This window comes from Lonchura striata, chromosome 20 (assembly GCF_046129695.1).
Source record: "Lonchura striata isolate bLonStr1 chromosome 20, bLonStr1.mat, whole genome shotgun sequence".
Taxonomy (NCBI): Eukaryota; Metazoa; Chordata; class Aves; order Passeriformes; family Estrildidae; genus Lonchura; species Lonchura striata.
The window spans coordinates 4,916,121-4,930,282 of NC_134622.1; the positions used below are offsets into that span (position 1 = coordinate 4,916,121).

The 14,162-nt window shown below is 45.5% G+C and overlaps 1 protein-coding gene across 1 annotated transcript in view; it reads left to right on the forward strand.

Annotated features, from left to right (window-relative positions):
- Positions 1-14,162, forward strand: part of LOC110481950 (collagen alpha-1(XXVI) chain-like) — a 44,692-nt gene that overhangs the window by 24,455 nt on the left and 6,075 nt on the right. The window contains exon 3 of the mRNA XM_021550827.2: positions 9,397-9,500. Coding sequence (XP_021406502.2) covers positions 9,397-9,500 — 104 coding nt within the window. The remainder of the gene's footprint in view (positions 1-9,396; positions 9,501-14,162) is intronic.

Below are 14,162 nucleotides of genomic sequence, written 5' to 3' on the forward strand. Positions count from 1 at the left end.
AAAACAGAACGTCCTCTCCTCAGACAAGGAACAAAGCTTAAAAACAGCTACATGTTAAAAACTTGCCCTGAGCCTGCTTTGCCTTTTGATCATTTATAGTCTTGGAACCTACATGTAAGAAGGAAAAAAAAAACAAGTGTGAAATAGCTGTCCCCAGCTACCACCTTTCAGTAAAATGTCTGAATTGTTGTGCTTTGCCTTCTCTGAAAGGCATTCTCAGAGCAGAATAGTGTTATCCACCCATTTGGGAATTGGGGCAAAAAAGCCATTGTGCTCTAAATTTGCACCTAGCTTCTAAAACAATTTCCCAAGTAGACAAGCCATAACTTAGCTCACAGAGCTCAGTCATTTTATTGTTATTGTTACCAATTCATCCACAGGGCACTGGTTGAGGTCCTCCTGTAGTTGATAACCTGGCCAGAAGGTGATGGCAGGCTGAGCCCCACATCCCTGTTCTTGTGACACTTCATCTAGAACTCACATCTTGCATGGGGCTGTTCCCATTGTTGGTTCTCCAGTTTCCACTTGGCCAGTGGTCAGTCTCAGTTTTTTCACTTGTAATATATCTGCTTTGGTGTCTCTTTTGTCTTTATGCAAAGCTGTGGTTGAAACACTTCATATTTTACACTGTCATGGCCAAACTTCTGTTGAAGCTTTTTAATTTCCCAGGCTTTTTAGGCACATAATTGTCATTAGAAACTTGTGAGCTTTCACCTTGTCTCCTAAACTTGCCAAAAATCTTACTTATTTTTTTTCTTTTTAACACAACTGGAATTTCATAAAAACCAAACATTTGATTATGTTATTAGTAAAAATTCTTTTTGTGTGCCCGTGCAGTTGATTGATGCCGTTGATTCTTACATTAAACCAGAGACTTTAGGAGTAGTGTGTGCTGTTGTGACATTGTTCATGGAACATTTTCAGTTTCAAATGTAGTTTGGCTTGTTTGCCTGATGAGTCCAATTGTTTGGAGACAATGCAGAACAGCAGAAGACATCTCAATTTTTCTTTCTGTGTGAAAATATCATGGAAAGAAGCTGGGGTTATTAAATATTCAAGATCTCAGCTGGTGAAAGCTCAGCTAACAGGAGCTGCATTTTTTGAAGATGATTGCTATGGAGAAGCCTTCCTGAAGAGATGGGAGGACATCAATGCTCTGTTCCCTTTGGGCTGGGAGGAAATGCAGGACAAGAGGATGGAACCCTTCCAGGGGAATGCCTGTATGCCTCTAGGCACATACTGTATGACATTCTTGCATAAACTAGAGAAAGACCCTGCACCTCTTTCCCAAGGACCTCTCAGAAAGCTGCTGACAAAATTTTGGAACTCATCCACTTATCATCAGAGGTAAAACAGGTCCTTGATAATTTCCCTTACTGCCAGTGTCCGAAAGGGAGAGCTCCAAGGAAGAGTAACAACAAAGGTGGGATCTGAGATCCTGAGAGTTGAATGGGCTGTTGGATAAGTTATCCCCAGCCAAGACATCTTTTATAAGTGGCTGTTTGTTTTCAGCAATGCACCTGATTTTGATAAGAGAATGAAAAACAGCTGCTGAAAATGATGACTCTTGTGACGTGTATTGCTGTGGACAAAGTTTGGTACCCTGAGCCAGGTTGTGTGATTGAGGTGTTGTTTTCTGTGCACACAGCAGCCTAGCACAAACCCATAGGGATGATTGAGGTGGCTTTCTTTGTTCTTGAAGTCAAGCTGAAATACTAAAACTACTTTATTTATTTTTTTTTTAATACCTTTTCCTCCTCTCTCGCCGAAATGAGTATTGTCTTTTTAGGAAACCAATCTCTCTCCTACTTCAGGTAAACCCCACCTCCTGTTTTGAGATGAAGACTCCTCATGTATAAAGGACAAAAATAAGAAAAACAGTTCCCAAAGTCACAAGGCAGTGTAGTGCCTTTCCTGTTAAGAAACTGGCTTCAAAGGGGCTTGTAAGAATTTATCAGCCACTGAGCTGTACAACTTCCTTTGACAGGTCTCTGAAGATCCTGCAGAAGATGAACAGAGAACAAAACTCAGCCTGGCTGCCCTACTTGTTTCTGTTTCCTCCTTACCATGTCTGTACCAGTCTCTCTTTTTGGGATTTCTGGAAGCCTAGCTTTAGGCAAGGTCGGGCTCGTTCTATGTCTGGTAGTGGCTAAAAATGTTCTTGCTCTCTATATCCCTGCAGTTGTTCAGGTAATATAAATATATCTCCTTTTCTTTTGCTACAAAAGTAAATTTAAAGTGTCTTTTGGCCTTCCCCTATTCTTCTCCAGGGAGATTTATGGTGCCTGAGCATGAATTGAAGGGCACAGAATGTTCTGTGTGACTGTAAGCAATGCAACGTGTCACCAAGCCATTGGCATCATTTTGGCTTTGTAGTGTTCCTCCCAGCTGTGATTTGAAACAAACTGTTTTCATCTCCTTGTTTACAGGAGTCAGCCATATCTGGGAGAGCCTTCATTCTGCCAGCACCCCTTATCAGGCTGCTCACTAGCAAAAGGGATGTCAGCCAAGGAAAAAGGCATCTTTCAGACTCGTGGTGACAGCTGAGAGGGGCTCTCTGCTGCAGAGACTCTCTGAGAGCAGACATCGCTGGGGCCAGACAGGATTTAATCCCTTTCCTGTCTCCCATTCATTCGAGTTGGGTTTCTTTCCCTTACTGCACAAACTGCAGCTCAGGGTCAAGCCTTTGCCAGAGGAGGATCTGTGAGATCCCAGCCTGCAGCCCTGGCTGTGGGATGTCCTTGCTGTCCATCCGCTTGCTCCTGGGAAGCTGCAGCAGAGCTGCTTTGGCAGGAGTGTCATCATCTTGGCTGGGCTGGGATGAGCTGCTCAGTTCTTGCCCTCTGCCCCAGGCTCTTTATTTAGCTTGGGTGCTGAGTTGCTCTGGAGCAGTTTTGGCTGGAGGATTTCCCTCAGCAGATCTGTTCTTGAGCTCTCTCCATGTGTGCAGGGAAGGCCACAGGCTGTGACTTGCCGTGTCAGGCTCGGGGCACACGGGCAGCTCTGCAGCAGCCCGGCTGAAGCTCCTGGGCTGCTTCAATCCCATGGGCCATTTGTCTGGCTGAAGAAAGGGACACAGTCCCTACCTCGGGGTTTCAATGGGAATCTAATCTCTGGATGGTTGTCCTCTGGTAAACCCAGGCATCCAAATTGTCACCCTTTTCCTCAGCAAACCTTTTGCTGCAGCAGCTGCAGGGTGATGCCCAGTCCTGCCCCACTTGGGACACTGCTCTCCTCAAGGCTCACTCAGAAAGGTGATTTTGAAGGCCAGGCAAGGATTTGAGACCTACATTCAGTTACTGGAGCTTCTGTGATCTCCTGTGCCTTCAGGCCAGCATTGCTACCTCACCTGTAAGATGAAAACAGTGCTGCTTTGGTCTTACTGTGTTTTATGACACAATAGGGCAGCTTCTTGCTATACTCTAGTTGGCCAAAATCAGCCTACTTTTGATTAGAATATTTGTGTATGATTGTTGTGGCCAGTAAAGTAGTGTCTTGGGAGGTAAATGGATGGGATGAGTGGCCTTGTTGATCATGTGCTATTATAGCCTTCACAAGACAAACACTTTCTGCTTCAAACTGTTGTTGCCTTGAAAATCCCCATCTCATCTCTGGAAAATCCCCATCTCATCTCTGGAAATGTTCTTCATTTGTGGTGGAATATTCCAGCTCCTCTCCTACTTGTCCCAGTCTTGACCATGAATGTTCCCAGCAAGGCTGTGTGAGTTTTTACTATGTTTTGCTGTACTCTATGGTCACAGAGCTGTCTCACTTTAGCTTTTAAGTCTCCTGTCTCTGCAGCATTTTCTGCCTTCAGAGACTGAAGATTTTCCAGGAAACCCACATCTGGCTTGTACAGGGATGGGTTTACCTGATCTCTTACTTTGTTTAGAGTCACTGAAACTCCAACATTAAGTTATTCATCTGTTGGCTTTAAACTTCACTCAGAGATGGGAGAGATGGCAGGAAGAGTGTCCTTACAACACAGCAAATCTGGGCTGTGATGCCCTTTCCAGCTGCCTGTCACTGCCTGATTTTTTATTTCAGTATTGTAGCTGGTTTGGCTTATCACAAATACTCTGCATTTCATGTAAGCAGGCTACACATCTTGCATGGATCATTCTTGTTTGGTGTTTTTGAATGCTGGGTTTTCTCTTATTTTCTTTTTTTTTTCCTTCTTCTTTTCATTTAAATTGAACACATTACCGCTCCCGGAGGGATTTTACAAGCTAGTTTGTAGAATAACAAAGAAGGAATTCTGCAGGCTCATCCAATTTGGTCTTCTGTGCTTTTGAAAACTCTGTTGCTACAGGGTCAGTAGGAGAAGTTGGGGATCTGTCACCCAGGAGATTGGCCTGTAGATGATGTTTCCCCTCAGTTTCAGAACCAGTAATGCCACAGGGAAATCCTTCTCTCTTTCTTGCTTTCCAGTCAATTAAATAATAAATCCCAGAGCTTATTCCAGTGCATTAGGATTGCTATTTGAAATCCTGTTACACATAAACTCTTTTATGTGTTTAATTCCCTTACAACTCCACATCTTGGAGAGAAATGTGCTTGGAAAAAGGCATCTGCTCTCTGAAGCACACATGGGATATAAAAGCAGGATGAACAGTGCTCCTACAACAGGACAGACAGAGGCTCTGGGTGTGTAGGATCAGAGCTGTAGCACAAAGGGGCATTCTCAGCTTTGAACAATGGCTGTGTGGTGCTGGCTGGGCACAGGTGGAGGGTCACCTGTTCCAGGGGTTGTGCTCAGGCTGCTGACTGAGGCCTTTTGATCTTGCTCAGACATTCTCTCAGCACTCCTCCTCCCTGCTGCAGTGCTTCTCTGCAACAGCACTGACATCTGATTGTTAATAAAGGCAGGAGCTGATGATTAGTTTGTGGTGGCATAGAAACATCTGTCTCTGTGTCCTTGGCCTTTTTTCTTGGGACTGAGAAACTGTCAAGAATTGCTGTGGACAGCAGGGCATGGCAGGTAGATAAGTTTGTTTCCTGGGTTTCGTCTTTTGCTGAGTTGTTTGAACCAGATGTGTTCAGAGCTAAACAAAGTCTTCTTCCTCCCCATTGGCAAAGGAAGATGACACAATGAGCTCCAACACTCCTGCAGCTGCAGGTTGGCAATTTTTTTTTTAATCTGGTGTCTGCAGGAGCATATTTGGAACTCCTCTGGTTATGTTGTTCCCTGGGGAACTACTGTGCTTGTGGCAGAGAAGCTGGAAGAGCTGGGGCTGCAGGCAAAAGGAGCACAGCTCTGATTCACAGTGATGGTCTCTGCCATGCCTGTGAGTGCAAATGTGATGGCAAAGGTGCTTCTTGTCCCTGCATCAGCTGTCGCACTGGTTTGAGGTGAAATTGTCTTGTCTGTGTCACACAGAGGAGTTGCCTGGGGTAAGCAGTGTCTGGTAGGCTTTGAGAGGATGGTTATGTGGTCTGTGTGGGCGTGGTTGTGTTGGGAACCAAATATATATATTTGGTAGCTTCTCTGAGCTCTTAAACTCCCTTCTTTCCAAGTGCTTTGAGATATAATTACTTAACTTGATGGATTTGAAATCTGATTTCAAACTTGATGGATCTGAAATCTGAATTCAGAACACTCTGATATTCTGTGGGGAGTTGCAGGGTTTTGGCATGACTGTAAATCAGGGCATTGGGACCAAGAGTTAGAGGAATTACCACAAGCTTTGTCCTGAATGCCTATTGATGCACTTGTTGGAATGAAGATGGGGTCCCTGGAAGAATATGGCAGTTACATGGATGGGGTTGGATCCACTGGGTTGTTACCTGACTTCAGTGCCATGAGAGAAGTAGGCAAACCAGATTCTTTGCCAGTCAAAAAGGCAAGTTCATTCATCTTGTGATCCTGAAACCCATCAGTAAGTGATGGTGAAACTTTCAACCTGGGGCTTGAATAAAAATCAATAGAAGCCTCTGAGGGTCACTGAGGTCTCCTTGGGCACAAAATGCAATGGCTGAGTGAATCACAGTAACAAAACCTTCTCATGTGATGTGGAAAGGAGTTTCACGCCTTCCTTCTCTGTGGTCTTTGTGCACAAACAGCTTTGTTTGTGAGTGACAAAGGGCAGGGGAAATCCAGAAAGGGTGAAGGTATTTCCTGTGTGTGACAGGCTTTCCTGCTTGGGTCATGGCAGAGATCACCCTGTCTCTTTTGACCTGATTTTTGAGGCTTTGATCCAGGAATGTGACACTCTTCCACTTTCTTGTGTCATGTCTGCCTGTTGTGTTCAGTGACACTTCCTTGAAAACAAGGGGGACACGTCCTTGTGTGCTGAGGAGTGAGACTTGCTGGCTGCCATCCCTTGGTGTGTCCTGACCTCTCCAGTACTCAGAGTTTTGTACTCCCAAATCAGTTCATCAGTCAGCTCATGCTCCTTCCCCAAATTTCCACTTCCTTGGCAGTCACTTAGAGCCACAAGCAGGAGATGCTATTTCCCAAATAACAATTGCATGTGGACAAGCTCGTGTAGCTCATCCTACAGGGATCAGGCAGCTCCAAGGACAGCCACGTGTTGGCTCTGGTCTAGGAGCAGCAGTGGCTGCTGCTTGAACTTTCTGGGCTCTTCCCTGGGAGCTGCCCCACTCTCTGAGATCTTGTTGTGAAGCCTCAGCAAAATCCCTGGAAATGACTCCTGACTCTTGCAGTGGCAGACCCTGGTAATTTGCTCCTCCATTAAGTGTTTGGAGCTCTCCTGCTGAAGGGAGCTATATGCTGAGCACATCCTTTGGCTCCCTGAGGAGCAGAGCAGTGCAAGCTTGTGACTCCTCCAAACTTCTTCCCCTCTGCTTTGGCAGATTCCTGCACCAGTGTTTGTGGCTTGAGGGACATCCAAGGGAAAAGCTTCCCTATTTTGCTACCAATCCTTTTTTCTGCCCCTTGTGTTTTCCACATATTTTCATTGCGGGGCTTCTGATCTTTAACAGGTATCCTCCTTCATTCTCCTTTTCCATATATTTTTTTTTCATTTCTTTCAGTTGCAACACTACAAGTGTCAAGTGGTGGTAATGCTTCACTAAAGGTGCTTTCTCTGCTCCCCTCCTGGAATAGCAATCATAAATCTGCATGATGTGATGCCATAGGTCACAAAATTGGTGCCATGTCACAAAATTGAGGAAAAATGATGCTATGAAGGACAGAGCAACTTCAGAACAACTTGGGCTTGCAGGCTGGGCCCACTTCAGATGCCTGAGAGCACGATGCTGAACAGAGCTGCACACATCAGGACACTGCCAGGGAATTCAGGGTGGGTGGTAGACTGTGACAGCTGAGCTCCACGCTTGTCATGCCCTGAGAAGTCCTCCCTCATTTGAGGATTAAACTAGAGCTACTTCCCCGACACAGAACTGCTGCCAAAATTCCAGTCTGGCTCAAGCCACTCTCCACACTTCATAATGAAGTTTGAAAGAGTTTTAACATCTTGGTGTTGGCAGAAACATGGTTTTAAAATCACGGTGTGGTTGGAGACACGCTGGCTCTGGACACTGGTAACAAGGCTGGAGACTTTCATCTGAAGGTCAAATCCAGCTGTGGTGTTAGTGACAAAGTCATGAACTTCTGACTGATGCTTTGGGGCTTACGTGTGGAAATGTGTCTGGAGTCCAAGGCCAGGATTGGGAGTTGGGAGACCTGGGTTCAATTCCTGGGCTTTGCCAGAGCTATTCTGAGAGACCCTCAGCAAGACACAGTCTTTGTGCCTTAGGTCCTCTGTGAAAGAGCACTGAAGGTCTGCCTACATCAGTGTGCTCCAAGTCCTCAAACTCACATGACTGTGGACACCTGAACACCACTGGATGCAAGAGCACAGAAATAGGTGGGATGAGCTGGCTCTGTGCAGCCCATACCAGACAAGTGCCTGGATCACAGCTGTGGGCATTAGCAGTGGCTGGTGTGCTTTTTGGCAGCTCCAGGGGTGAGGACATCCTGTTCTCAGGAGACAGTGCTGCTCTTCTGTCTCTGGGCGAGGCGGTTCCCAGGGCAGGCAGCCCCGTGCTCAGGGGGAGCTTGTGCAGCCCACCCTCTCCAGTGGCTATAGGAGAACTTAGCTTCTGTGGTTGGCAGCTGGCACAAATCATCAGCAAACAGCTTCCTGAGAAATCAGCTTCACAAAGATTCTGCTAACCACGAGCTGCTCCCTTCTTTCCAAGGCACACATGGGCAGCCTCTCCTGGCAAGCCTTTGTTACTGCTCTTTGGAATAGCTACCAGCCACTGCAGTGCTGTCCTGGGTGTACACCTGCCTCCCTTTGAGCAGTTTTGGATGAGATTCATGCAAGCTCCAGCTCCGTTTCCCCCTGTGCCCAGCTGAGCTGGGGCTGTCTCTGTCTCCTCTGGCTCTCAGCAGGAGGAGCCTCTTCCCCAGGGACAGGGTGCTCAGGGCTCGTGTCTGCCTGGCTTGAAGAGACAAGCATAAACTGCAGCCTGCAACACTGTAATCCCAAAGCTTCAGACTCTCCCTGTGTGTGCCAAATTCTTTTGGCTGTTAAGTAAGGGTAGGAATTTAGAGGGGAGCTTGCAGAGTACAACTTCTGTGTTTGCTTTTAGCTTCATGAATAGCAGCAATGACTTGTTTGGCTGTATACAGGGAAAACTCTGAGTTGCCAGCTTTGACGAGCTGCTGTTTTAAAGGAGAAACTGTCACTTATGCAGCTGTCTGTTTTATGTTGACTTCAGAATCACTGGTGCCTTGCACAGCCCTGCTGTGTCTGCAGGTCACCCTCCAGTTCTTAGAGGGGCATGGCAGTGCCCGCGCTGTAACTGGGACCCTGGGGATGCTGTGCTGCTCACAGAGCTCCCAAACCTGTCCTGCAGAACCTTGGCTGTGGTCCAGAAGAGTGTGACTCTATTTCAGATGGGGGAGAACTGAGGCAGGGCCAGGTAGCTGGGAAAAGGCTCCATGAAGGTCCCTGATGTAGTTGTCATGTTGGTGTGTTGGTACATCCCAGGTCTGAGTGGTGGGGAAAGGGAAGGCACCTGGGACATGAGAAACTATTACTGCTGAGTGAGGAAAGGCTATTGTCAGCCTCTGTTCAATGTCACAGAAGCCCACATGAAGGGAGAGTGTGGGAAACAAGTCATCATCTCTGCTACTTGCAGGGCTTTGCAGTGGTGAGATCTCCACACAGCTGCTGGTGGTACCTGCAGCAGGAGAGGTGTGGGGAAGAGCCATGAGGGCTTAAGGAGGAAAATGAAAGCTGTTAAATCACATCCATGCTCTAATAAATCCTTGCTGATATTTTGTGTCACTCCTTTTTCTGTAGCTGGGTTTGGCTGGGTTTGGGTGCTCTGGGATATATCCAGGTGGGAAGATGTGCTATGATTAGCAGCAGCACTGTTGGAGCAGGTCACTGTATTCTGCTGACTCCTTGTTTGTGTTAGTTACAGGACTCTCATCAGGCCCACGTACAAAATGTCCTACAGAACTGTGACCACGCTGGAGTGGAGGTGCTGTCCTGGCTTCACAGGGAGCAACTGTGAGGAGGGTGAGTAATCAGCAATGCCTCTGTCCTTATGGAGCAGCAAGGATGGACTGGCTGCCTTGAGCTGGGGTTTGTTCCTTAATATGCCCTAAAACTCTTAAACACAGGAACAAATCACCTGCTCCCTTCCCCATTTTTATCTGAACATCATACACGAGCTCTGAAAGGTGGTCTTGGAAAACAGATAATTCTGAATGCCTGAAAACAGGCCTGAACAGGGAGGGGGAAAGAAATAAAGAAAAGGGAATCAGGGATGACCTGTTTAGAGATGTGCTCATTCTTGACATCCCTGGTGTGTTCAGAAAATGTGCTTTCTCCTTTTCGTGTGTTATCTTGTCCCTGTCCCTGTTGTCACCATCAGTTGCTGTATCCAAGAAAAGCTGGTCCCTGGAAACTGCTTCTGAGCATTTTATGCCTGTAAGATCTGGACATAAATAATGTATGCTCCCAGAGAGCTTTGAATCAATACCTTTGGTTCCCCTTTCTACCTGCTCCTTGACTTACTGGTGTAACATTCATGTTGCACAGTGTGTGTGCACAGTTCTCTCCACTCAGAGGAAAACACTGGGCTCTTTCCAGAGCAGAAGGAAAAGTATATTCATTTTTTTATCACAATAAGGCATGTTTTACATTTTCCTTCCAAACATTTTCTACTTTAACTGTCACTTCTGGGGATTTGAAACAAGTTCTGCTTCTCCACTGAGTATCAGGTTTAGGCATTAAGGCATCTGCTGAACCTGACTTGGGAGTTCGCAGCTTATGAATGGGAGAAACTGAGCCTGGAGTTTTCTGTTCACTTGCATCAGGTCAACACAGCCTGTCTCTGGCTGCTGAAGGGTTATTGGGTGTCCAACATCTCTGAGTGCTGTTTGTGCTCATTTTCTTTGTGCTGTGACATCTTAATACCAATCACACAATTCAGGCAAATCTGTGACTAGGAAGTTGTCTCATTACAGTCCCAAAGAGTGATGGCTGCAGACAGCAGCTGGCTCCAGGCTGCTGAGGAAACAATAGCTGCCCAGAAGCTCCAGAAGACTCTTATGAAGTGGCAAAACTACCCAAAGTTGCAGTCTGCAGGAGAGAGCTTTACATTTTAACATAACACTAAAAGAAGTGAGCCTGAGAGAGAAGCTGCTTTGTGCAGCTTGAGTTTTCAGCTGTCCCTGCACGGAAAGGGGAGCTGAGGATGGTGGCGGAGCTGAGGATGTGCCTGGTGACCTGAGGAGCCCCTGTGTGCAGCCTGTTCGTGCCTGTAGGTTTGGGAAGGTGTGAATTATTGCAGCTTAGAGGTGCAAAGGAGAGATTCCAGCTCCCCCCTGCAGTGCCAGATCTGTCTCAGCAGAGTTCAGTGGAAATAAAAAGCCAACGTGAGCTTGTTTGAGAAAGCCGCAGCGCTCTCACAGGAGCAGGTCTGTGCAACGAGGTGACAATTTTATACAGTTACTTTTCAAGGTGGAACTGTTCTTTTGGGCTTGGATATGGTCTGTGGAGTGTGAGAAGAAAGCCAGTAGTAAACCCTGACTTTCATGTGTGAGATTCTTTTTACCTTTTTTTTCCCTCTCCTTAAAACATCTGGTGCTACTGACAGTCCCATATCCTTGAATGAAAGAGGGGGGAAAAAAAGATCCCTTTCTAGTGCAGCAGGGTTGGGCCACTTAGTTTTTAGTGTAAATACTGGTGATAGTGGTCTGCATGGCCCTTCAAGCTGTCAATTTTAAAATGGAAATATTTACTTACTCCTTATGTTAATTCTTAATGTTAGTGTCACTTGGAAATCAAAGTAAAAAAAGCTAAAAATAGGCTGTTTTAGGGTTTTTGGCACTTTTGTACTCTTTCCTTTCTGTGCTCTCCCCTACTGCAAGCTTGGTTCCTCTGAGCGAGTGGGATGCTTAACTGTGTGAGTTCTTCCTGGAAACAGCAGACAAAAGGAAACAGAAAACTAAACTGAAGCAAAACAAAAACAGTGAAGTGATGAAGCCACAGTGAATTAGCAGGGCAGAACCTCGAAATGCTTTCATTTTTCTTTGGTAGTTAGATTCCTCCTCAATATTTCATTTCATTTGTATGTGCAGCTGGTGCTTTAGAAGTTGATGTCAGGTAGGTATGACTGGAGGCAGCCTGGACCTGCATTATTTTGAACTTGCTTTCTTGCTGTGTTGCAAATCCTCCCATCCTCTGGCAGCTGCAGTGGCTCTGAGCTTCCATGCAACATCTCCTGGTTCCAGAGACTGAAGGGAAACTCTTCCCTTCCCAATGGGTCTTGGAACAGTCAGGGTGTGTTTCCCTCAGTGGGATGAATTAAGTCAGCAGAGCATGGATTGATGAAGCACACAGAAGAGTTCTGGGAGCTGTGTGTGCAGGGGCATGGCTGATGGTGCTCTTTGCATCCTGATGATATAAATCTGCCTGTAAGGTCTATTGATTCCTTCTTTAACCCACAGTGAGCAGAGTTAATACTTGCTCCTTTTTTGTGCTGTTCTGGAGCAGTGTCTTTGGGGGAACCACTGTAGCATATCTGGAGGATAGATTATTTTTACTAGCTGTCCTTTACATCAAGCCTTCCTTGCCCTTTTAAAATTTATTTCTTTTAGCATTTTATGAGGGAAGACAGGACAGGGAGAGGGTGAACCAGGGAAAGAAGTCAAAGAATTTGAAGCCATTCAGAGGCTGCAGCTATTTCTGATACTATAACTTGTTGTGGTCTCCCAAATGACAGGTCAGCTTTTTTTTTTTGCAAAAGCAGCAGCTCAGTGGGGGTGTCTAGCCCCAAAGTATGACAAACTCCTGATGAGACTGGTTTGCTGTAACACACCTTCAGTGGGAAAACTCCCCTCTGCTAGAGCAAGCTGTTAAATGCAATTAAATCCATCCTCAGTGTAAGTTTACCTTGAGACAGTCACCACTTCAGTGTCACCAGCTGACAGGCATCTACATTAATACTGAAAGCTGCACAATTTTGGATTTAAATTATCCTGGGAATCTAATTCCTGCATTGAAACTGATAACCAGCAGCACTGTCTGGAGGAAACTCTAGAGGTGGATGGAGATTTTGTTCTCAGTGGGCCATTAATTAACTGAGCTAAATTTCCAACCTGTTTCCTTTTTCAAGCTGACACTGCCTGGGGCTTTCTTCCTTTTCTTTCCTTGCTTTCTACTCAATCCAAGGTACATCATTATTTGAAAGATCTCCAGTTCCTTCACTGGTTTTGTAGAACTGACCTTCTCATTGAGTTGATAGTCAAAAATCACCAGTTGTACCAGGCCTTCCCAAAGGGTTTCTTGCAACTTCCTTGGATGAAGAAAAAGACTTGATGCAAAGCGGCCTGGTGAATATAACTGTCACTAGATACTAACTTTTATTTTCCAGTTTCAGGGGGTTTTTGTTTTGTTTAAAGTGGAGCCCAAGCCCAGGACAGGAAATGAATGCACTGAGCCACCCAGTCTGCTGACTGCTGATATAAAGAACATATGGATGAGGGCAGTGCAGGGGTGAAGTGGTTTAGCCGTTGCAATCATGCATCAAGCTGATTGATTTGAATCCAAGATGATGCTGACATTTCAACTCAGCCTTTTTTTCCTATATGGCTGAAAGTTCAAAGGCAAGTGCAACCTCTTGGGAGAGGAGAAGTGTCCCCAGCAAGTTCAGGGGCTCAGCACTGCCCTGGAGCTCTCCAGCCAGGCAAGGTCTTATTTTACTTTACAAATATAGTATAGCTTTCTTCCTTGTTTGTTTGTACTGCTTGAGTTTGGGACAGTAGCCAGTATCCTATTTACCCCAGAAGCAGATTGATGGTAGACAGCTTAGCTGTTTGGGCAAGAAACAGCTCCCAGAGTAACCTCAGCACCTCTAAAATGATGCTATTGTGGTGCCAAGCTTACTTTTTCTTTCCTAAGAATGCAAGTAAGACAGGAAATTTGAGCAGCCTTGTTCAAGTAATGGTTTAATTGGATAACTTCCTTTTTTTTTTAATATATTTTTTTAATGTCTCCCCCTCCTCATTTCAGTTATTGGAATATTCTGATCTACTTCTAATAACTATTGTTTGCATCTTTCTTGTCATCCTGATATTTTTTAAACCTCTTAAGATTCCCATGTGTTTGCAGTTTTCAAAGCAGAAAATGAAGACTTTCATCTTGGCATGAGTGCAAAAACCCTTTGCATTTTTACTGCTGGTTTACAAAATTTCTTGGTCCCAGGAGGAAAGATGCAGAACAACACTGCCAGGAAAATCTTAAATGAGCAAATACAATTACGAGACAAAATTTGATGATACTGTGAGAAAGGACATCAAAACAAGAGACCTGAAAATTTGAAAGCCAATTGAAGTGCTCTGAAGGGAAGGGAATTCAAAGTGGTGTTAATGGGACCTCACTTCTCCAAGCCTTGTCCTTCTTCCCCATGAACCATTAAAAGACAGAACTGTCCATGATGTGAAAATGCAACTCAGAGATTATGAAGTAACATTTCCTGTAGTATCACAGCAATTCCCTCCAGGAGTTGAGCTTGGGTGTTCTCCTTTTCTCGAGTCCCTCAGTTCCTTCCTCAGCAGAGCTTTCTGCTGCCATTGAGCTTTTACATCTTCCCTTAGAAACTGAGGAAGTGTAAGAGAAAGCAGTGGGAGTCAGAGCCATTGCAGTGCCTGCTCCTGTTCAGTCCTGGTTCAG